Genomic DNA, 20,504 nt, shown 5'->3' with positions numbered 1-20,504 from the left:
TCATGCTGGAGCCAGATGCAGTGAACAAAGAGGCAGAGACAGATAGGCTGCTTTATCACTTTATTATTTCAGCAAGTGCTGAACGGGGAACCATTCCTGGGAGGCTCTGAGCAGTGATATCTTCAGGGAGGCAGTCATGGGCACCCTAAGAATCTGTGTCAGGAGTGGGGTCGAGGCTGGGCTTGTCTCCGAGTTGGCATCCACCTTGCAGCTCTGCTATGACCTCCTCCAGCAGGTCCATCCTGGGGAGTAGTGGGATAGGGGTGGAGCCAAGGTTACCCCGGGGGTGAGGAAGGGGTCCGGGGTCCCCCAGCAGGGCCCATTTCTCACTTCTGCAGGCTGGAGAAGAGATCTCCTTTGATCAGCTCAGGACTGGGCACCTGCAGGGGAAAAAGGCTGGAGCTGCCACCCAGTGGCCATAGAGGGTGCCCGGGAAGGTGGCATGGGGCAGGGGATAGGCTCAGGGTCCTCTGCTTCACCTGCCCTCATGGCCTTCCCTGCCAGCAGCCTCCAGGGTGTGGGAGGCCTCCTTGTGGGTCAGCAGGCAGGGGCTAGGCTCACACGGCAGAGGGGCCCCGCAGGGCAGCCCTGTGTGTGTGATGCCACAGCCCCTGCAGGGCTTGAATCGTGACTGAGAACTTCCTCTCAAACTCCTCCAAAGAGCCCTGGGTCCCTAGAAGGGAGGCTGAGTCCTGATGGTTGGAGCACAGGACAGGGCCCTGGGTGAAACAGAGTTGGTCAGGGGGGCACAGGTGAGTGACAGGAAAGTTGGGGTGTCCTGTGAGTCCCTGGTCAAAGGGGAGGCAGCCAGGGATACTGGGGTTGGTGACACCTGGGGTGAGGGGTAAAAGATTAACAAATGAATGGTTGCACAGGGCCCTGCGGGTGTCCATACTGTTGAGCTGGGCTCCAGGCAGCGGTGCAGGCTGACCCTGGCTGCGGGGCTGAAGCCTGGGTAGAGGCTGGGGCTGGGGCTCAGGCTGCCTAGAGTCAAGCTGCTGCCTGAGTCCCAGGCTGTGCCCCTCTGGACTCTGCTGTGGCCTGGGGTCTCAGGAGTCTCCGGGGCCTGCAAAGAGCCATGGCAGAGAGCTGGCAGGGCCTGCCCAGGTGCCCCACAGCTCCCTTGGTCCTCCATGTCCCTGCTCTGGCTCCTACCTGGCATGGGGAGGGGCCTAGGGGCATCACAGGGGGCACAGGCCTGGGTATAGTCCTGGCTCTGGGAGCCACCTCACAGTACAGTGTCTCTGGGGGGACAGACCAGCTGGTTGGAATGGGGAGAGCAGAGCTGAGCTCACCACCTGCTCCCACCCACTCCCTGCCCTCTCACCTGGTGGGGAACCCTGGGATGAAAGGTACCGTGTGGGCCAATGCTTCCGGGAGCTCACCTCAGGAGTGGAGTCCTGGGGAAGGAGGCTGAGTATGGGACGTGGGTCCTGCCTAAGGCTCCATGGCTACCACCCACCCTGCCAACCTGCCCTGTACCTGGGCCATGGCCTCCCGCAGCAGGTATCGAGTACTCTGCAGGCTGCCCCAGCGGTCAGCGGGCCCTAGGCCCAGCCCAGCCTGAACCAGGGCCTGGTAGGGGGCTGGTACCAGGGGATCCAGGGCCGGGCTCTCACCTGCCTCCAATTTAGCCTTCACTTCAGGCCCCTTTCTCCCAGCCCAGGGCAGCTCTCCTGTGAGGAAGCATGACTGGGGGACCAAAACAGTACAGGTACCTCCGTGGGGCGGGGTGTAGGATCACTCACTGACCGGTGAAGACCTCCTGGGTCAGGATGCAGAAGCTGTAGAGATCTGAGGTGGCGGCAGGCACGTCACCGCAGATGAGCTCAAGTGGCAGCCATGGGTACAGTTCAGGAGGTGGGGGTAGCCCTGGGCCTGGGCCTCCCCGGGGGTAGCCCTGCTGTGGCCTGCGGAGGCCAAGGGGCCTGGTGAGCCAGTGACCACGGGACAGGGACACAGGGGCGGGCAGATGAGGCAGGCACTCACCTGGGCGGCAGCCAGCATCGGTGCAGTGGGCGCCCGTGCTCCAGGCTGCCCACCTTGGCCAGGCCTGGCCGTACCAGCTGCACGGCATGAGAGCTAAGGCCGCCATGAGCACGCCAGCGGGCCTGCAGGAACAGCAGGGCCTCCAGCACCTGCAGCAGCAGGTGGCCGGGCGGCAGGCCTGGCACAGTGCGGGGCCCTCCCTGACTCGGTCCCCGTGGGTGCAGCACCACGTGCAAGGAGCCCAGCCACACGGGTTCGAAGAGGAGGCACAGCCCTGACAGGTCCGCCGAGGGGCTCAGTGCCATCAGCAGCAACATGTTGGGGTGGTGCAGGGTGCTGGGTGGGAGGAGATCAGGCCACTCACAAGGAGGCCCCAACCTGCATGGTGGGGGCTGCCCCTGGGCACAGCTCACCGCGTGCCAGGGGTTGACGATCTGCACCAGCCACCAGACAGAGGAGACACTGAGACCTGGCTCGCAGGGCCGGCACCCACTTCACACCCCACCTGTGGTACCCTCCCTACATCCGGCCTGTAACACACTGCACGCGGAACGGGGAGCCACTTTACGGTCAGGGGGAGGGGTGGTCACTCCGGTAGGAGGGGTCCGTGCCAAGCGCTGGCCTGGAGGTGAAGACTATAACGGTGGCGGCTGTCACGTTCCTGGCCTTCTGTTTGTGAAACACTTGAGTAGGACAGGCAGGCAGGAGACTGGTCTGTGAGACAGGGCTAGCCTGAGGGCAAGGCTGGGGGTGGGGGTGGGGGTACCTGCAGTGTTGAAGGTCGGCCAACAGCACATCAGGCTGAGTTCCCGGTACCTTCAGCTGCCGAGCTGTCACAGGGTGGCCCCTCCACAGAAGGCTAGAGAATGAGGAGGTGGTAAGAGTGCAGGTCTGGGACAAGGGGGCTTTCCTGGTGAGGTTAGGAGGAGAGCTGGATACCTCCCAGAGCTCTGCCGGACAGTTAGGCAGGGGCCTGGGGGGGCTAGCTCTCACTTGGCCATGAGGGTGCGGGAGCTGCTCTCGTAGGTGCGGTCGGGCTCGCCCTGGGCTGGCAGCAGCTCCTTGGGGTCCGCGAGGGGTATGCCCGTCAGCAGCCCCAGTGGCCACAGGCTGCTCAGCTGGGGATGGGGAGTGAGACTATGAGGCAAGAAATGGACAGGGGTGGCCCCTGCTCCCCCAACCTCTCCCGCTTACCTGGCCAAACCCCAAGGCTGGGATTTGGGGGGGTCTTCTGGTCTGCTCCTGCCTCGGCGCCCTGGGGCAAAGGGACGTACAGGGGTGAGTCCAGGGTAGCTGGGAGCGGCGGGCGAGTGGGTTTCACGCGTGGATAGTTACCCGTCCGCACGCAGCAGCCGCGGCAACCACAGGGAGCCACACAGGTGGTGTACAGAGCTGGCCTGCAGCTGGCCCAGGGACGCACTGGCTGCCAACGCACCGCCATGCACCAGTGCTGCTACGCGGGCTCGGCATAGCTCTAGCAGCTCCAGCACCTGGATGGGGGCGGGGTGCGCTGGAGCAGATCGGGGTGCTGACTCTATACGCCCCCACCCTACCTGGGCCGCCGCTCACCTCCCGGCTCTGCCCGGCGCCACCCTGCTCTGCCCAGTCCCGAGGCGTGCGACCCTGCTGGTCATGTAGACGCAGGTCACCCCCTGCCCGCAACAGGTGCAGCACCACCGGGCGGCGGCCCGAGAAGGCACCTGCGTGCACAGGCGTGCTGCCATCGAGGCAGCGGCTGCAGCAGAACAATGGGGACAGAAATGGATTAGGAAAAGGGTGTAACAGGGACAAGAGGTGGCAGGATGGGATCACTGAGGGATGAAAGGAACGTGGCAGGTGGATATCAGAACAGGAGGGGTCACTTGGGGGACACGGTGGGGTCTTTGAGAGGTGAGAGTATCACCGTGAGCATGGGAGATACCAGGAGAATGGGAATAGTCACTGGAGGACAAGAAGGGGTTAATTCAGAGAAGAAGGGGGAGGTCACTGGGGATAGGAGGGTGTCCTGAGGGAGAGAGGTGTCTTCGGAAGAAAGCCCTGGCTCCCAGGACCTCTGGGACTGTGACTCAGAGACCTGGGAGCGTGGGGGCACCGCCATCCGTCCACTCACTGGTTAGGGTTGGCGCCGAAGGTCAACAGGAGCTGCACAGCAGAGCTGTGGCCCAGCAGCGCCGAAAGGAAGAGCCCCGTCTGCCCAGCAGAGTTCTCACCATCGACCTGGACAACTGAGGGGCAGCGAGGCTCAGGACCGTCCCTGCCCTCTACTCCAGAGGCAGAGGTCCTGAGGGCCGCTAGGCAACACCTTTGCCAATTTCCAGTCCCCACAGTCCCTCCTTGACTGGGTGACCCTTGACTCCAGGTTCTATCTGTACGTCCTGGAACCCCCCCCCCCCCCAGCCACTGGGGACTCTGCCTCAGAGTTCGCCTCGACACAGTACTCACCACTAGTAAGTGCACAGAGCTGCAACAAGGGGTGACGTCTACCTGCCACGCTGACACCCATCTGCCGTCCCAGAAGTGGTAAAATCACACAAAAGTACCCGGGGGCCAGGGGGAGGTGGACTTCTCAGGGACTCCGGCTCACAGGAGTAAGCACTGTCCACGGCAGGCAGCCTCTACCCAGCTTTAATTCAGTGTATGGATACACATCCCATGTGGCCAGCATCCAGTTCTTCAAGAAAAGCAAACTCTTTGGATTTTACCAGGAAATCTCTCAAGTTTATTTTTGAATATTGCTTCTAAGAGCTGAATCCAAGTAGCAGTCTCCTCTGAGCCTCCACGCCTATGCCAAGCCCTTCCCCCCCATCATCCTGCTCAGATCCCCCTGCTAACCCCTCCTCTCCCCACCCATCATCATTGCTGTGGCTGCTGCATGCGGACAGGTAACTAACCACACATGAAGCCCATTCGCCCACTGCTCCCAGCTACCCTGGACTCACCCGTCTCCCTCTAGGCCCTAGCCCCTATCCCTACTGAGGGAAAATGCGTGGTGTCTTTGTCCCTGCACTCCTATGTCCTTGGCAGATATGACTAAAATCAATCATGCACTTGGTCCAAACCAGCTTGGTCTCTGTCACAAAATCCCTCCAGATGTGGTCCTTTAGGAACATCCGAATATCACATTCACTGCATCCACAATGGCATCCTAACTGGGTTTCTGCATTTGTCTTGCCCTGCAGAAGGATCTTCTTAAAACACACCTCATTGCATGATACAATCATTACAGTGGTAATCATTTCATTCCATGTATAGGTAATCTTATACACGATGATCCAAAAACAAAAAAAGAGAAAAAGAGGGCAAGGCTCCCTTTATGAAGCTAGTAAGACTTTAATTCCAAAACCAGATGAACTTCCAGAACCAAAAATGAAAGTATACTTCAATTCCATTTATGATCATATATGCAACCCCCCTAAATAAAGTAAAAGGGATTACCCAATAGATTTATTCCCAAAAATCAAGGATGATTCAACATAACAAAATCAACGTAGGAAAAGACATTCATGGATTAAAGAACAAAAATCACATTTGACTCAGTAGATACAGAAAAAGCACCTGATAAAATTCAATGCCTACTTATGACTGGGGGTGAGGGGAATATCTCAAAAACTAAGAATAGATGGGAACTTCCTCACTTCATAAAAATTATAAACCAAAACCCAAGAGTAAGCACGATACTTAATGCAGAAATACAGATTAATTCCCTTTAATGTCAAGAAGGAAAGAGCTATCCACCCACAACAAAGTTCAGGGGTTCTGGCCAACACCTCACGTGAGAAAAAAAAAGAATTCGAGTTTAAAGGGCTGGGCCAAACTGTCACCATCCTCAGGTAACAAAAAATGTAAAAGAACCAAAAATTACAACGATTACTTAAGCTCAGAAAGTAGTAGCCAGATACACAACCGACTTACAAAAATCAATGAAAAAATGGAAATTGTAAATTAGACCTTCATTTCCTGCTTACAACTCCAATGCTTTCCCATCACACACAGAACAAAATCTAACAAAATTCACACACTACTTTTGAGGCCCTTTCCTGTCTGCACCCGCAGCCTCTTAGCTTCAGCCCTCTCTCTGAGCCCCCTCGCTCCAAGGCTACTTACACATACCCAGTCTGTTTGGACTTCAGGGCCTTTGCAATGGCTATTCCACCCTTCTGAAGTGCCCTTCCCCAGGTTTTTGCATGACCAACTTTTATAATGTGGGACAAGTATCACCCCATCCAAAAAGCCATCCTTTTCAATGTATCTACTTCATCTTCACCATTCTCTTAAATTCTCTTAATAGATTCCATTTGAAATGACCCAGAAAGTTAGCTTCACCCCTAAATCCCCATCATGGACAACAGGTGCCCGCTACACAGCCGTTGACTGGCCAGCTAAAGTCACACCTTCTGTACTGCCTCCTGATCTTGCCCCACAGGCAACTGCAGCAGCCAGACCCTCACCTCTGCGCAGGAGCCGCGAGAGGCCCCAGCCTGGGCCCCCAGCTGCAGCCAGGCGATGCAGTTGTCCCACCTGGGCTTCTGGATCCCTAACAGAGCCCAGCTCCACGGGGAATCGAGAGCGCGGGGAGGGCATCTGTGGGCTCCGGACTCAGTCAGCTCCTGGGTGGGGATCACCTAGGGGGTCTCATGAGGGCAGGAGAAAGTGAAGACAGGACCTCTGGGGGCAATAAAAACAGAGCCGGCTGGGAGTCCTGGAGGGCAGTGTGAGAAAGGCAGGGGAGTCAGGAGGGGTCTGATTTGTTGTCGGGCGTTTGAAGGAGCAAAGGGGTGGGCTCTGGGAGCTACAACCAGCAGGTCTGGGGTCTAAGGGAGTCTGAGGGCTGGGCACTCCATCTCAGGGAGGTGTAAGGACCTCCAGGAATAGGATCTGAGCGTAGGAAAGGAGTCTAGGGGGTTAGGAAAAGGGTCTGGAGGAAGAGGGGCCTGAGGGTTGGGACCGGAGAAGGGGCAGGGTCTCCAGGCTATGCAAGGGGATCGAAGGGAGGAAGACAGTCTGAGGGCAGGGTCTGCGGGCTGGGAGAAGGTCTGAGGTCCGGGGATGTGGACTAAGGTTCAGGGAAACCTCTGGGTGCTGGGTTGGGATCTCCGCGCTGGGGGAAGGGACTGAGGAAGAAGGGGATCTGAGGCCTGTGCCTGTGGGCTGGGAGCCAGAGTCTGATAAAGGGTAGGGTCTGCGGGCCACCAAGGATGGGAACGAGGGAGAGGGCGGCCTGGGGGCGGGTCTGGCCAAGAGCTGAGGGCCCAGTAAGCTCTAGGAAGGTTTGGGGGCCTAGAGCCCAGCCCAGGGGTCTTGGCACCTACCGTTGGGCTCTCACAGCAAGCACTACGTGACTGCCACGTGACCCAGGCACCCTAGCTCTGGCGGGCCGAGCGGGAAGCAGCGGCGCATGCGCATCAGTGCCCCCTCCCGCCACGTTTGCGCTTGCGCAGTAGCCCCCACCCCTGAGAGGCGCCCCTCCAGCCCTGAAGTGACGCGAGAAAAGAAAAAGCGATGTCCACCCCAGAGCTGTGGGCTGTGCCCTACGTTACCCCCTGATTACGCCTGCCCCAGGACTTGTTGGAGGTGGTGGGCCTTTCCTCATCCCTGTCCTTGGCTGTCTTCTTCCCACGCTTCTCACCATCCCCGTGGGCTGTTTCCTCCCTTTCCTTGCCCCAGCCTCATCTCTTTGCCCCAAACCTGGGGCCCGCAGTGTCCTGGACACCTCCCCCTGGGAATCCCCTGGGACCCTCACATCCACTGGGTCCCACGCTTGCCATAATATCTCCCCCAAACTGCACTTCTTCCCCAATCCCCATCTCAGGGTCCCCCCTCTTCAAGCCAGAGCCTTGGGCCTCTCCCTGCAATGTCTCCCTCCCATCCAGTCTGTCTGCTGAGGGCCTATCCACTCAGCCTCCTGAGTGTCCTTTCCATCAGCCAGCCCCCTTCTCAGTTTGTTACAGCCCTGCCATGCTCCAGCTGCCTGCAGGGATTTCTTACCCCAGCTTCCTTCCGGCTCCCAGCCTGTCGCCCCACTATGGTACACCCTCTCCATGGCACCAGGGAAATCTTATTAAGCCAGGCCTAACTCTGTCCCTCCCTTACCTGAAACTGTCCCGACTCCCCAGGGCATCCTGACGCCCCTGGGACAGAGTCCAAGCCCTGAAGTCTGGCATCAAAGATGGCATCATCTGGCCTGCCTACCCTTCCATCCCTGTCTCCCCACTCCCCCGTCTGTTCCACACTCTTCTGTCTATGCATATGCCCTTGTTTTTGAATGCTGTGCTCAGCATTCACTTGGTTAGTCTTATGAATGCTCTGGGAAGCCCTCTTGATCCACCAGGCTGTCATTGTGTGAAGACGGATCTGTCTACCACTACTGACTAAGCTCTGCGAGGCAGGGCCTGCAGAGTTGTCTTCGGCACTGTTGTGTCCTCAGCCTTGTTCACCTCAGAGTGTAGCTCAGAAGGAGCCTCAGTAAATGCTTACCAAGTGAATGGGTGGTTTGCCTCTTCCCTCTGTCCCTCCCGGCCTCTTGATGCAGTACCTCAAAGTCTACTCTTTATCTGGACATCCACTGGAGTTAAGAAAGCACCCACATCAGTTACTTGACTGATCCCAGGCCCATTGCAGGTTAGGGTGCCTTGGGGTTAGGGAGAGGCATCATAAGTCTTTGATCAATGCCCTTGCTGGGCTCCAGGGTCAGCTAAAGGTCTCCCTAGCATGGGCTGACTGAGGTTGAGATTACTCCTTCCCCAAGGAGGCGGCTTCAGTGCAGGACAGCGGCCTGGGCAATAGCTCTCAGGATCTTTATTAACCACAGGACCCCTGAGGGTGCTAATGGGGAGCCCTCAGGCCCCGCCCCAGCAGCCTCCTCCGAAGTTCTTGGCTGAGCAGCTTCTGTTCCCTGCGGGCACCATGCAGCACACTCCGGTTCTCCTGGGCCCTCCGGATCAGGTAGGGGATCACCTCCTCCAGGGAACCATAAGGGATGGACTTATACACGGCATAGCCGGCCTGCCCTGTGGGGAGAGTGTTGGCAGGGTATGAACACCTGTTTGGGGTGAGGCCCCATCTGGAACAGAGACTTTCATTTCGGAGAACATGGCAGACTAGGTGAGTTGGATAAAATCTCCCACTTAGAAAACTAGAAATCCTGCAGTAAACGTTTAGAAAATCTTCTTTTTTTTTTTTTTAATTTTTTTATTTTTGGGACAGAGAGAGACAGAGCATGAACGGGGGAGGGGCAGAGAGAGAGGGAGACACAGAATCGGAAACAGGCTCCAGGCTCCGAGCCATCAGCCCAGAGCCTGACGCGGGGCTCGAACTCACGGACCGCGAGATCGTGACCTGGCTGAAGTCGGACGCTTAACCGACTGCGCCACCCAGGCGCCCCTAGAAAATCTTCTTAAAGTTATAAAAATACTGCCAAAAGAGTAAGGAGCTTACTAATCCAAAATTAAGAGAAAGTGAGCACCCGGAGGGAAGGGATGCGCAAGAAGTCCTTCCACCCTGAAGGCAAAAGTGAGCTGCTATTTTATGACTTTGCAGAGTTGAGGGGGTGCAGAGATCGAGGCCCAGAGCCTGACCAGGGTGAGAGTTGTAATGGGGAACTCTCCCAAGTTAAGCTGCACCCTCCATGTAAGAGCTAACCAGAAGTCAACCCTCCCACCTTCCCCCACTCACAGGGAATGATGGCCTTGACCATAAGTGGAGCACAGAAGAAAACAGAAACCCATCTCTGAGAGACTGAGGCCTTGGATCAGCCCTCTCACATATTTGTAGCTCAAAGTTGCATCACTGAGATGCCTCAAGAAACCTCAAGCTCTGAATTTAGGGTAAAGTGGTTTTGTACCCCTTAGTGCCTGCAGAAGAAAACATAAATCTTCTGGTCTCAGACCCAGGGGAACAACACAGGAAAGATAACAAAGCACACAGGAAATAAGACACCATGTTCAAGAACCAACAAAACCAACAGACAGCAGGCTCAGAGACAGGCAGGCAGGGCCTTCAGATAATGGGAACAACAGATGTATCCGGAAAGGTCTGGATGGGAGGTTGGCCAGGCATTGGTTGGGAATGCGAGAAGGGATGTGGCTGGGAGGGAATGAGGCCTAGGACTGGGTGGGGCATGGTGGTCGGGTATGGGGAGAAGGGGCCATTCACATACCTAATGCCAAGGAGACGTGGTCACACATCCCAAGAAGTTGTCCAAAACAGACGGGCCCATCCAAAGGAATGCCCAGCTCCCACATGCTACAAACAAGGCCACATCGTCAAGTCAGACAGTGGCTGGATTCAGAGCTGAAAGCAGCCATTATGCAGTCATATGGCTGTTTCAGTTACTAAAATTTTGAAGTACTTCCAAACCCAGTGATAGATAACCACTGCTCTCAAGCCCCTGGAAAGCTCTCCAGTGAGTCCCACCTCCTTCCCTGGGACCCTCAGACCTCTCTATGCCCCAGCAAATAAGGAGCAATGTCTTGTTTAGTCTGAACAGCCTCCCCAGAACCCCTGTGGACCTACTGGCCCCTCACCGTTCCTCCCCCTATTCCACGTCCACCACCCACCCCTCTGCCCACCCCGGCATGTGAGCAAGGGAGAGGAAGGAAGGGGGCCTTCTTGTGGGTACCTATTTCCATTCTTCTACATACCGCTTGGTTGCCTGGAGAACAGATTCCTCATTGTGGGAAGCCACCATGAGGTGGCACATGGGGCCACGGTGGGACACATGGGTCAGCATCAGCTCCAGACAGCGGCTATAGCTGAAGGGAGATGATCTCTTCAGCTTATGGCACCCGCTGATTAAGGGTCAGTCCCCAGGGACTAAGGGCTCCTGTCCTTGGGAGGTGGGGTGCCTAAGGGCAAGTACTCTGGAGTCAGAAAGTCCCTCCGTTCCACCTGCACCAGGTGCAAGGGTTAGCCCTTCTCTGAGCCTTTTTCCTCTCCTGTAACAATTCAAGTTCACCTAACAGCGCTGCTGAGGATGGAGTAAGATGAGGGTGTCAAAGCCCCTGGCACAAGGGCAGTCTCACAGCAAAGGGCCACATCACGTGCACAAGATGAAATTTACCTAAGGTCATTCACTGCAGCATTATCTACAGAACACGAGTAGCAATAACCCAACTGTCTGTAAGTGGAGACTGGCGGAAACGAATGGTGGCACACAATGGAGAGTGGAGGGCCGGGCAGCCGTGAGAAGGGATGAGGACCCTCTTGGGCACCGATGTGGAAAGGTAAGATGACTGGCAAATGCTTTCCCAGCTTGCTGCAGGCCAAGCGCTACCCTAAGGACTTCATGTACTAGGCTAGTTGAGTTGGACAGACTGCCAGATCTGTCCTCTGACCTCCTCTGCCCCCTACCCAGGAAACTGACGTTTATGGCCTGTATCACCCATGGTGTAATGGGCAGGAGATCAGGTGGGAGGAGAGAGTAGTTCACCCCTCAGCCCCCTCCCTGGCTCACCCTGTCTGCTCTGTGGGTGGCCACATCTCCTCTAGGGTGGCCCCTCTTCCTCAGCTACGGCACAAGGGCCCTAAGAGCCTCATGCTGTTGTAGGTTCCGGGCTTCCTCAATATTCCTATTCTCTATAAAGAGAGTGCATTTTACTACGTTTCTTTGTAGTTAAAGCCCTTTGCTTGGAATTCGGTTTCCTCTGGGGTCCTGCCTGACACACATACATTCACTCTTCTGACTCTCAGGTCAGCTCCATGAGGTAGACGTTCTGGTTATTTCCATTTTACAGAGGGGAAGACTGAAGCTTGCCCCCAGGTCACACAGCTAGAAGTGGCTGGGCTGGGATTTCAACCCAGGCTGTCTGATGCTTCAGGGCCTGCGTTTATTATCATTAGACTGTTCTTCCTTTAAAATAAGCAGTTGAGTGGAAAAACAGGGAGCGGTGTGCAGGCATGATACCTTTCGTACACTGACACACAAAACCTTTGCGTTTGCCTATTTATGCATAAAGGAACTTAGGAGATAAACATCTCCAAAATGAGATGGGGATTTGGGTGGAAGTGAGGTATGTCTGTATTCATTTTTGAATCATTGTGATTTTTAATCACACAAATTTATTATGTATTCAGAATGTATAATGTGTGAATGTAAAAAGGTGCAGCAGCTTTGGAAAACCATCTGGCAGTTCCTCACAAAGTTAAATAGGGAGTTACTGTATAACCCAGTGATTCCACTCCTAGAGGATTGAGCTGTCAAGCGAATTGGAAGTGTATATTTGCACAAAAATGTGCTCAGGAATGTTCATAGCAGCACTAGTCACAATGGCCCAAGGTGGAAGCGATCCAAATGCCTGTCAGCTGATGAGTGGCCAAACAAAATGTGGTACGTCCATACAGTGGAATATTATTTGGACGTATGAGGGAATGAAGTACTGATTCATCCAACAACATGGTTGAACCCTGAGAACATGGTGCTAAGTGAAAGGGGCCAGGCACGAAAGGCCATACATTCTACGACTCCGTTGATAGGGAATGTCCAGAATATGCAAATCCACAGAGACAGAAAGATTAGAGGAATGGGGAGTGACTGCTGCTAATGGATGCAGAGTTTCTTTTGGGGGGTGATGAAATGTTCTGGAATTAGTGGCGACGGTTGCACAACCTTGTGAATATACTAAAATGCACTGAATTGTATACTTTAAAGCGGTGAATTTTATGGTATATGAATTATATCTTAGTAAAAAGAAATAATGGTGCCAGCGATTAAGCCTGTGGGGCACAACCGTATGTAGGAGCCCTCATGGGCCTTGGAGGCAAGCCTCAGTTCCAGCCATGGCTTGACCACTTGCCTCGTAAACTTGGGTCAGTCCCTGCGTCTCTAGAAACCTTTTCTGGATCCAATGTGAAATGGAGGTAGACTTTGTAAGCTTTACACAGACAGGGCCTGGGGACCACCTTGGTTGATACTGGGACCAGGGTCCAGCACAGGTCCTGATCTAAATTAGGTGATCAGAGAGTATGTGGTAAAGGAACAATTTCCTCCTTCCTAGGGTCCTGGGATGGGGGCCCAAGGAGCTCACCCATATTTTGCTCCCAGCACACTATGATTTGAGGTGAGTAAGAATGCAGGTTGTAGGGCCAGCCTGCTGGGTTCAAAACATGGCCCTGCCACTTACGAGCTATGTGACCTTGGGTAAGTGATTCCATCTCTCCGTGCTTGGGTTCCTCCCTCTGAAATGGGGGGTAATAATAATAGTACCTACTTCTTGGGGTTGTTTATTTATGTTTTGAACAGACCTGTACAGAAGCTACCATGTGGAAGGCATGATTCTAAGCACTGGGTGTTCAGCAATGAACAAAACAGAAACCCCTGCCCTCCCAAGCCCGCACTCTAGAGAGGGGGGAGACAGACAATGTGCAATTGAATACGAAAGTGTATAGAACCTCAGATGCCAGTAAGTAAGGGCTAAAGAGAAAAATAAATTCAGGAAGAGAGTAGGTGTGGGCGTTCTAGTTTTTGATAGGGAGGGCAGGGAAGGTCCCCTGAGAAGGTACCAATAAGTGAAGATGTAAGGAGGTGAGGGATTGAGCCATGCAGCTGTGTGGAGGGAGAACATTCTAGGCAGTGGGAACAGGAAGTGCAAAGGCCCTGTTGATCATCGAGGAGGCCAGTGTGGCTGGAGTACAGTGAGTGAGGAGCAGAGTGGGAGGAAGAGAAGTCAGAGAGGTGACAAGCTCAGATCATGAGGGAGCTGTGGGCTGCTTTAAGGATTTGGGATTTATTGAGGCGCAGTAGGAGCCACGGAAGGGTTTTGAACTGAAGAGGGACAGGATTTGACTTCAATATTAATAGACTCCCTCTGGTTGCCGGTAAGGAATAGACTGGGGAGGGGGAGGGACAAAGGAGGATGCAGGGAGCCCGAAGAGGAGGCTGCTGTTCAGGGTGGGAAGGGACGATGTCCCAAACCGGGGAGAGGAAGTAACACATGGACATACACAGGAAGCTCAGCATGATGTAGTGCGTTCTGATGAGAGGTTAGAGGTTATCGTTTATCTCAGAGGCCTGTCTGGCCCAGTCCTACCTCCGATTGGTAGCCTCATAGTCAGGCTGAGTGGGGTCTTCTGTCCCTTGGTGCCGAGCCGTCGCTCTCTCCTTGTCCAGATATGCCCCTCGTACCAACTTCACTCCGAAGGCCAGGCCAGCCCTGTCAGCGGCCTCAGCGGCCAGCCTCAGCCGCTCATGTGTGTCCTGGTGGAGGACCCCGGCAGCTTCGGGTCAGGACACCGGGACCCCCACCCTCCGTCCCCCAGAGCGTGCCACACACCTGCAGATAGGCCTGGTAAGTGTTCCACACCCAGGGCCCGCCTTCGCCGGGGCTGTTCCAGCGCACGGCCAGGGCATCCACCAGCAGAGAGAGCGCAGGGTTCAGGAAGGTGTACTCAGCGTCCACCAGGAGCCTCACGTGCTGGGCCCGGGCGTGCTGAGGGTGAGAGAGGCCGTGGTCAGGCGTCAGGGTGCCCAGGAGGTGTCGTGGGGCCAGGCCACAGAAGATGTTACCTGTACTACCCGGTGCAAGCGGCCCAGAGAGGCCTGGAGATGCCGGTTTTGCTCGGCGTTGAGGCAGGAGACCTGAAGGTCCTGGGGGAGCAGGAGGGGAGGCGAGAATGGCTCGGGTTACTGGATCCTTCCAGGGCCTATGCCTCCTCTCCCCACCCACCGAGAAGGGAAGACTGTTTAGAAATCGTTAGAAATATGAAAAGTAGCTGTATCACACAGGTACTATTTATTGAGGGAAATAAAGTGGTCAAGAACCCAGGATCTGGGTTTGAATCCTGGTTCCACCACTTACTGTATGGCCTTGGATGAGTGGTATAACCTCTCTGGGCCTCATTTGTTGTCTATTTTTTCAATGATTAGATGATAATGGCACCAACCTCATGGAGTTGCTGTGTGGAGTGTGCCTTGACAGAAGAATGGGAGGGGCCCAGCGCATGATAAGCGCTCAATATATGTTGTCATTATAATAATAAGTGATTTCCGGGGTGTCTGCGTGGCTCAGTCGGTTAAGTATCCGACTCTTGATTTTGGCTCAGGTCATGATCTCAGAGTTGTGAGATCGAGCCCCTTGTCAGGTTGTAGGCTGAGCACAGAGCCTGCTTAAGATTCTCTCCCCCTCTCTGCCCCTCCACCGCTAGCACTGTCTCTCTCTAAAAAAAATTATGGGGCGCCTGGGTGGCTCAGTCAGTTAAGCATCCGACTTCAGCTCAGGTCACGATCTCGTCATTCATGGGTTCGAGCCCCGCATTGGGCTCTGTGCTGTCAGCTCGGAGCCTGGAGCCTGCTTTGGATTCTGTGTCTCCGTCTCTCTCTGCCCCTCCCCTGCTCTCACTCTGTGTGTCTCTCTCTCAAAAATAAATTAAAACATTACAATTTTTTAATAAAAAAGTAAACATTAAAATTTTTTAAACAATTTGTAATAAGTGACTTCATATACTAGCTTATTGATATAACCTTCACAACGATCCCAGTAGATAGTTATTCCAAGCTCCATTTTCCAGGGAGAAGACTGAAGGTTGGTGAGTGAGGTAACTAGGAATTAACACATAGAAAGTGCATAGAACAGTAGCTAGGTCATAGTAAGTGCCATTAAGTGTTGTCTGTATTAGGTCTCTTAGGACCTCAATATCCTCATCTAAGGCCAGAGCCTCACTGCAGCCCACAAGGCTCCACCCATCCGGCCCCTCTGCTTTCCTCTCCTCAGCTCTCCGAGCTCACTGCCCTCCAGGCACACTCGCCTCCCTGCTATTCTTGCAACACGCCTGGCACCTTCCTGCCTCAGGGCCTTTGCTCTGGCTGTTCCTTCTGTGGGAAACACTCTTCCCCTAGATGTCCACTTACCTCGCTCCCACCTCTCCTCCAGGTCTTTGTTTCAATGTCACCTTCTCAGAGAGGTTTTCCCTGGTTCAAATTTGCAGCTCCCGATCTGGGGCTTTCTTTTCTCCTTCCTCAGCCTTACTATTCCCTATGATGCCTACTGACACATGTTCCATATCGGCTTTGGTTTTAATTATTGAGTGCCTCTTGCCTCTCCCTGACCAGCAAGGACAGGGAGTTTGTCTTGGTCATCGTCCCCTCCACCCTCCACCCCTGGAGGAGCACAGCACCTGGTACATGGTAGGTGATCAATAAACATTCAGGGAATTAACACATCTGTGATGTGGAAATAATATTTGTCCCTAACTTACGATCTTGTTATGGAGATTCCAAGGGTCAATCTGAGCCGCTGGTGATGCAAGGAGTCCAGGTGAGTTCAAAGAAATTGGGAAGTTAAAGAAGGAGGAACAGGTGGGACTTAGTTCTGTTATATCCAACAGAATCCACATGGAGATGTAGGCCTAAGTCCGCTAGTGGAACTCCCTCAGAATTGGGCTGGGAGAACATGGCAAACCTCCCCCGGATCTTAGTGGAGAAAACTCTCCAGAAGGAGGGAAGAGATGGGGCACCTGCCCAGCCATCTTTTCCTCAATCGGAGGATTGAGGGAGAGTCTCGGGGGAGTTCTGGGGTAAACTGGCAAAACTCGCTGTATGCGATGGCCACCCTCATCGAGGTCCTGCGAGGTGCCTGGTGCTATTTCACATACTTCACCAAGAATTTACCTCCCTTAATCTTCACCTCCTTGAAGTAGGGACTATTATCATCCCCCATTTTACAGAGAGGGAAACTGAAGCACAGAGAGGCGAGACCGCTTGTCCAAAGCCACACGGCTTCCTCAAACCCTGAGTTATTTTTTTTTACGTTTATTTATTTATTTTGAGAGAGAAAGAGAGAGAGAGAGCAAGTTGGGGAGAGGCAGAGAGAAAGGGAGAGAGAGAATCCAAAGCAGGCTCCATGCTAACAGCACAGAGCCTGACTTGGGGCTCAATCTCACGAACTATGAGATAATGACCTGAGCTGAAATCAAGAGTTGGATGCTTAACTTGACAGGGCTACTCAGGCACCTTCAGACCCTGAGTTCTTAACCATCACTCTATATACCCACTCACAGGCAGGGTAAACATTTCCTTCAAACATATATGAGCCACTTAGGACAGTGTGTGGTGCATTGTGAGTGATCAGTAAGTTCTTCGCTAGTAATTTATTGCTTAAAAATCACTTGCTTCATTTATCCATCTATTTAACATCTATTTATCATATCTCGTCTAGGTGCCAGGGGCTGAGGATATGACAGTGAACAGGACAGTTGTGAATTGTACTGTGGAGACCAGGGAGGGTAGGGACTCAAATCTGAGACATGGGATGGTAGGGTTGTCTCTGAGATGGGGACAGGAAGGGCAGCAGCCTTGGCGAGACACTCAAGCCAGGGTAGGACCTGCTAGGTGTGAGGGGTCTGGAGGATATCCAGGGGCTCAGGGAAAAAGCTAGGGCTGGAGATAATCGTGGGCCTCATTAGTACAGACTTCGGAAACTGAGGCTATAGGGTGGGTAAGAAGGCCCCATTGAAGGGATTAAGAAGGAGGAGGGAGCCAGGACCTAGCCTTGGGGAACCTCCATATTTAAGAGACAGGCAGAGAAGAGCCCAAAAGGATGGAGAATGAGCCAGCAGAGATGAAAAAGGAAAACCAGGTGTGATGCTCTTAGGGATGCCAAGGAAAGCAAGTGACCCAGGGAGGAGGAGGGCCCCTCTGTTCATCACGAAGCCAGATGCCAATGGCAGGGAGGGTAAAAATAGTGTATGCAAATAAAAAGAAAGGAATGGATGAATTAACCAAAACCCCACTGGCCTAATCACAACTCCCAGCCATTCAGCACATAGCATAGCTGAATTGATTGACCAAATACTGATTACTTTCTTCTAGTTGGTAAAGAGCCACTATCTCACTCCCTCCTCTGAGAACTCCCAGCCCCCAGGCCCCTCCCCAAGACCCCCAGATGACCCATATTCCATCTCTTCCGACCAGACCCCAGGGCTATAGCATACTTATTCTGATTATTCTAAGCCTGGGGAGTAGCAGTAGCTACACAGTTTGAATATCCCGCTTACAGGTGGTTGCTACATCCAAGTACAGAGAACTCCGCTCCCCCCACATTCCACCAACCATCCATTCTCCCCCAGCCTGAGGTCTTTACCTGCCCAGAGTCCATGGCTTCTGCCAGCCTCTCAGGACTCAGCTCCAAGGAAGCCCCTGGTCTTCTGATCCACGTGGTTAGCTCCTTCTGGAATAGGGTAATGGGTGGAGTGGTGAGGAGGACCTGGTAGGCAGCCATACCCCCCTCCCCCATCCCGTCTGTCCCTTACACAGAGCCGAGTGCTGGTCAGCGCCGTCACCTTCAGCTGCATAAGGATGTTCCCAGTCGGGCCAGGGGTCTCCAGGAGGCCTCGTGACAGGTCCACACACCGAAGCATAGCACTGAGGTTCCCCTCATACCAGGCCTCACTGCCCAGCCAGCAGGCATTAGCTTCTGGAGCCCGCCACCCCCCTTCCTGCCAACCTCCCAGGGCCTGGCCCCTACTCACCCAGTCTTGACAGCTGAGTCAGGCTCCTCCTCAGTGGGCACGGCCAGCAGGGGCCGGAGGCCCAGGGCCTGGAGCTGCCGGACGCAGCCCCTCACCTCCTCTGCTGTCTCACCAGCTACAAACTGCCCGTAGACAGACGCTCGGAGAAGTGCGCCCGAGAGCCGGGAGCCCAGGAGCCGCTGAGACCAGGCCTGGAGCTGGAGTGACACAGAGCAAGGGCTCAGAATCCAGCCCTGGGGACCCCCCAGGCCCGTCCCCAGGGTCACTGCTCACCGCCAGGCCATGTGTGACCAGAGGGGGCCAGGCACACAGCCGCAACACCAGCAAAGCCCGTGTCAGCTCTCCCGTGCCCTTGAGGTGAAAAGCCCCACCATCAAAGTTTAGGGCCTGCCAGCCCCCAGTGGAGGGCCCAGCCTGGGAACAGAGCGCACGACAGGTCCGGAGCATCATGAATCCCCAGCTGCTCCGACAGCAAGTAAAGAGGTCTCCCAAGTGCCCCTTGCCCGGCCAGGGACAGTGACTGATTAACCAGGCAGTAGCCAGGGAAAGGCAAATCTTTTAGGATCATAGGCTCCTTGGGGGGCAGTTAATTATTAACTGAGGGGGACAGAGTTCAAAATAACGGGACAAGAGAGGACAGTCCCAATAATAGCCCCCAACCACCCTCAGCACAGCGGCTCACAATTCCTAGGTGCTCTCCACGCTAAGTGAAAGTGCGACTCTGGAGCCAGGACCCCTGGGTTCAAGGCAGTCTGGTGTTGGGATCTTGGGAAAGTTACTTAACCTCTCATTGCAAGTGCTTCATCTTCAAATGGGAAAGATTGTAGCGTTACTTACTGAATAAATTTACAAATGCTCATAACCCGTAACCCCGCTGTACCCTGCTGAGCATATAGCGTAGAGAACGTAGAGAAAGAGAACCTCGAGAACATCGCCATCGGGAAACATGAAGAGGAAGGAACGTTTACAACTGCACTGTGGGTAACAAACCATCCAGATTTCTGTCAGGTGGAGAATGGATAACTACATTGTGGCCTGTTCACACAATGGACTACTATACGGCAATAAAAAAGAACAGGCTAATGATGCGTATAACCACATGGTTAAATTTCACACACGGAGAGGGGCGCCTGGGTGGCTTAGTCGGTTGAGCGTCCCGTTCTTGGTTTTGGCTCAGGTCATGATCTCACAATTCATGGGCTCGAGCCCCATGTCGGGCTCCACGCTGACAGTGTAGAGCCTGCTTGGGATTCTCTGCCTCTCTCTCTCTCGCTCTCTCTCTCTCTCTCTCTCTGCCCATCCCCACCCAAATAAATAAACTTAAAATATATATATTAATAAAATATCTCACACCCAAAGCGGTGAGTGAAAGAAGCCAGACACCAAACAGGATATGCTGCATTCTTCTGTTCAATACACCTGAAAAAGGAAAAGGAAGTGACAGCAGTGTTAGGAATATGTACATGCGTGGTCAAACTGTAAAGAAAACACAGTAAATGAAATGATTATCCCAAAAGTCAGAGAAGAGGCGCTGTAACTGGGCAGGGGCACACGGGGGCCGTCCTTTCTTAACCTGATGATTCAGTTGTTCACGTTATTAAGTATTTTTTAATGCCCTACATTTGCATTTTATACCCCTGAATAGACAATACATTTCACAACAAGATAAAAAGGAAACATTAATCCGAGTATCAGTCTCATGGGGCTGTTGTGAGGATCCAGTGACTTCATGTGCACACACAGCCTGGGACACGACATGTGCTCAGTAAGTACCGGCTGTGATCTTTAGGTACTGTGTGTGCAAAATTCCATTGGTGCCTGTGCTCCTGGTGAGGTATATACTGTTAATCGCTGCTGTGTTTGGGGATCTCTAAAACCACCTCAGGTTCAGTTATTGGCTAGAAGGATCCGCAGAACTCAGAAGAGATGTTTTACTCACCGTTATGGTTTATTACAGTGAAAGGAGATACATTAAAAATAGCAAAGGCAAGCAGCCCCTGGGTGGCTCGGTTGGTTGAGCGTCTGACTCTTGATTTCAGTTCAGGTCACGATCTCAC

At 53.9% G+C, this 20,504-nt stretch overlaps 2 protein-coding genes across 11 annotated transcripts; both read right to left on the bottom strand.

The window, feature by feature from the left end:
• Window positions 1-45: 45 nt before the first annotated feature.
• LOC102965275 (inactive serine/threonine-protein kinase TEX14-like) lies at window positions 46-7,335 on the bottom strand. Of its 10 annotated transcripts, XR_006211788.1 has the most exons (16): window positions 6,438-7,292; window positions 4,100-4,214; window positions 3,559-3,724; window positions 3,325-3,479; window positions 3,184-3,244; window positions 2,983-3,107; window positions 2,756-2,848; window positions 1,990-2,325; window positions 1,753-1,910; window positions 1,483-1,676; window positions 1,328-1,400; window positions 1,156-1,244; window positions 896-1,066; window positions 480-719; window positions 331-380; window positions 201-242 (listed from the first exon to the last, which is right to left on the bottom strand). XR_006211788.1 is itself a non-coding variant. In XM_042968926.1 (15 exons), exons 1-15 carry the CDS (start codon window positions 6,568-6,570, stop codon window positions 146-148), a joined length of 2,016 nt encoding a protein of 671 aa, XP_042824860.1. In that variant the 5' UTR covers window positions 6,571-7,292; the 3' UTR covers window positions 46-145. The 10 variants fall into 10 exon arrangements, 8 of the variants coding, with proteins under 8 accessions (XP_042824860.1, XP_042824861.1, XP_042824862.1 ...); XM_042968926.1 differs by lacking the exon at window positions 480-719 and having other exon boundaries at window positions 46-242; XR_006211787.1 differs by having other exon boundaries at window positions 198-242; window positions 331-719.
• A 1,419-nt stretch (window positions 7,336-8,754) lies between these two features.
• Window positions 8,755-18,904, bottom strand: PRODH2 (proline dehydrogenase 2). Its single transcript, XM_007096794.3, has 10 exons — window positions 18,721-18,904; window positions 18,448-18,644; window positions 18,229-18,367; window positions 18,060-18,146; window positions 14,489-14,569; window positions 14,256-14,411; window positions 14,013-14,179; window positions 10,629-10,739; window positions 10,145-10,230; window positions 8,755-8,996 (listed from the first exon to the last, which is right to left on the bottom strand). Exons 1-10 carry the CDS (start codon window positions 18,895-18,897, stop codon window positions 8,812-8,814), a joined length of 1,386 nt encoding a protein of 461 aa, XP_007096856.2. The 5' UTR covers window positions 18,898-18,904; the 3' UTR covers window positions 8,755-8,811.
• Between the last annotated feature and the right edge of the window lie 1,600 nt (window positions 18,905-20,504).

This window comes from Panthera tigris, chromosome E2 (assembly GCF_018350195.1).
Source record: "Panthera tigris isolate Pti1 chromosome E2, P.tigris_Pti1_mat1.1, whole genome shotgun sequence".
Lineage (NCBI taxonomy): Eukaryota > Metazoa > Chordata > Mammalia > Carnivora > Felidae > Panthera > Panthera tigris.
Note: the sequence above shows the minus strand (reverse complement) of the source record. Positions and strands in the feature narration are given on the sequence as shown.

Coding starts and splice junctions, on each gene's coding strand:
- LOC102965275 (XM_042968921.1), bottom strand. CDS start 6,570: ATGCCCTCCCCGCGCTCTCGATTCCCCGTGGAGCTGGGCTCTGTTAGG. Junction 3,725..4,099: donor TTCGGCGCCAACCCTAACCA/GTGAGTGGACGG, acceptor GTTCTGCTGCAG/CCGCTGCCTCGATGGCAGCA. Junction 1,677..1,752: donor GACCCAGGAGGTCTTCACCG/GTCAGTGAGTGA, acceptor GCTTCCTCACAG/GAGAGCTGCCCTGGGCTGGG.
- PRODH2 (XM_007096794.3), bottom strand. CDS start 18,897: ATGATGCTCCGGACCTGTCGTGCGCTCTGTTCCCAGGCTGGGCCCTCC. Junction 18,368..18,447: donor GACTCAGCTGTCAAGACTGG/GTGAGTAGGGGC, acceptor CTGGCTGGGCAG/TGAGGCCTGGTATGAGGGGA. Junction 8,997..10,144: donor CCACGTCTCCTTGGCATTAG/GTATGTGAATGG, acceptor CTCTCCCCACAG/GGCAGGCCGGCTATGCCGTG.